This window comes from Nestor notabilis, unplaced genomic scaffold (assembly GCF_000696875.1).
Source record: "Nestor notabilis isolate BGI_N333 unplaced genomic scaffold, ASM69687v1 scaffold23707, whole genome shotgun sequence".
Classification (NCBI taxonomy): Eukaryota; Metazoa; Chordata; class Aves; order Psittaciformes; family Psittacidae; genus Nestor; species Nestor notabilis.
The window spans coordinates 4,777-7,102 of record NW_009936348.1 but is presented as its reverse complement, the minus strand read 5'-3'; the positions used below and the strand labels follow the sequence as shown (position 1 = coordinate 7,102).

Genomic DNA, 2,326 nt, shown 5'->3' with positions numbered 1-2,326 from the left:
CCCCTCATCAGGTGCCCCATCACTGCCACCAGCTCGTCATAGTCTCCCTCCTCCAGAGGTTTACTCAAGCCTTCGTTTGCGTCTTTGATGAAATCCTCCAGGTCCATGAGGCTGGGAGGAAGGTGCTGGTGCTCACTTGACATCCCTGACAGGGCTCACAGCTGCTCCTGTGCCTGCATGGGGCTTGTTCTGCAGGGCACAGCCCTGAGGGATGAACCCATCACCCCCACCCATCACTATGGGGGTGCCCAGCACCTTCACCCACACCTCCATTGCTCCAGCCCTGCCCCAGCACACGGTGGTGCCTTTGCCGCAGCCCGGCTGGGCTCCAGTCACCGGCTGTGCCCTGTCCCCACACCGGGGCTCACCAAACCCCTACCTGTTGGTGACGTGGTCAATGAGGTGCTGCCGGAGCGCCAGGCCCCGGTTCTTGATGGTGTTCAGCAATGCCTGCTTGAAGGGGCGGCAGTCACTCTGCAGCCACCCCCCAAACACCTTGGTGTTCGCGAACCCCAACACCTCCTTGCACAGCACCTCGCATGTGTCAATCTGGGGACAAGAGCAGGTCACAGCCAGCGGCCAGCACCTCTCCAGGCCCCCAGCAGCTCCCCGGGCACCCGCCCCACACCTCCTCTTGAAAGTGCTTGAGGGATGGGGCCCCTTCAGGAAGGGGCTCCTCTGGCCATGTCTCCTTCTCGTCGGGGATGGGGGCACCACCGAAGGTGAGGAAACGCTGCAGGAACTCCTGGGGGTCCTCCAGCCACAGGTGGGCTTGCTCCTCGAAGGTGGCGCTGTACTCCTCGCCTTCCGACATGGCATTGACCACCAGCGTCACCACCTCCTCCCGCATGCTGCTGAGCTCTGTATGCTCCTCCAGGGTGGTCTGCAGGGACAGGCAGAGCTCTTGGGGACTGGCTATGGGGACTGGGCATCCTCAGCCACCTCCAGCCATGCTGGAGGGTGCCGACTGCCATGGACCAACCTTGTAGCTCAGCTTTCCCTGCAGCAGGCGAGGGATGCACACCGCAGCCACATAGATATCACTCAGCAGGCTCTCTGTGAGCTCCAAGAAGCTGTTTTCATCTCCTGCCTCCAGCGAGGGCCGGAACTGCACTCTGCCGTCACACAGCTCCATTTGCACCTCGAACAACGGGGCCACGTTGGCCTGAAACAGGTCATCACCCTGAATGGTGCTTCACATCCCGTGTCACCCCAGCCTCGTGGTGGGGCCAAGAAGGGACACTGGCACTTCCAGCACTCACTGCCCTGCGCACCAGAGCACGTCTGGCCACTAAACAAGTGCCTGAAGCCACCACCAATGGGCAGTGGCCACCCTGAGCAGGGGTAAACCTGGACCTACATCAGGGGCCATGTTGCTGAGCAGCAGCTGCAGTGATCTGCGGACAAATCTGAAGAGTCAGCACCATTCGAGCCCCCCCAGCACGTTTCCATCCACGTAATCCATGTAGCCCAGCCATATCTGTGCTGACGCATCAGCCCTCAGCAGATTCGCGTTCTCCTGCAAGCAGGAACAAACAACTGATGTCTGTCCATGAACACCCAGCAAACGCCCCAGCTCCTGCTACTGTGAGTGCGCTGCCCATGGCCCCGCGGGTCCATCCTGTTTGGCTGGCACATGGGTCCTGCATCCTTCCCTTTCTCCCCGCTGTACAACACTAGAATGCAGTCAAGACCTCACCCAGAGGGCAGCGAGTTCCTGGCTTCCACTGGAGCCTCAGCTCAGCATATAGCACAGACCCCAGGGATGTGTCTTACCTCCAGCATCTCATGGATCTTTACGCCTGCATCCTTCATGGCAGTGTAGCACTTGCTTAAGGTGTTTGCTCGCCCATCCAGGTCCAGGAGCGCTGTCTCCTTCTTGTCCTTCCTTTCGAACAAGGGAGCTGCTGAGCACACCTGCAGGGAGAAGACAACAGAGCTGCTCCATGGAGCTGGGGAGGGGTAAATCCCTGCAGAAAGCCTCCCGGGAAGGCACCAGCAAAAGCTACCTCTATTAGGTGGGTGATATTTTCCACGTTTAACTTTGCCTTCTGGACCCTGTTCTGCAAGTCGTACAAGACATCTCTCATCTGCTGGATGTACTCCATGACACCTGGGAGGAAAGCATGCACCCAAAATTGACAGGTTACACAGATCCCCCCCAAGGCAGTGAGCCATGGGCACACTGGGGCTATCCACCACAGTGCGGGGACACTGTCCGGCCCCCACCTCACCCAGGTGCCAGGGACACCCCAGAGCACACACAGCAGATCTCTGGCCTCGGGTGGGTTTGTACCTTCATGGTGCCAAAACAGGGTGCTCTCCG

The 2,326-nt window shown here is 59.7% G+C and overlaps 1 protein-coding gene across 1 annotated transcript in view; it reads right to left on the bottom strand.

Moving 5' to 3' along the window:
- Positions 1-2,326, bottom strand: part of LOC104408647 (dynein heavy chain 17, axonemal-like) — a gene marked incomplete at its 3' end in the record, with an annotated part of 15,024 nt that overhangs the window by 7,979 nt on the left and 4,719 nt on the right. The window contains 8 exon segments of the mRNA XM_010018305.1: positions 3-111; positions 380-549; positions 629-883; positions 983-1,165; positions 1,361-1,519; positions 1,777-1,917; positions 2,010-2,113; positions 2,297-2,326. Coding sequence (XP_010016607.1) covers positions 3-111; positions 380-549; positions 629-883; positions 983-1,165; positions 1,361-1,519; positions 1,777-1,917; positions 2,010-2,113; positions 2,297-2,326 — 1,151 coding nt within the window.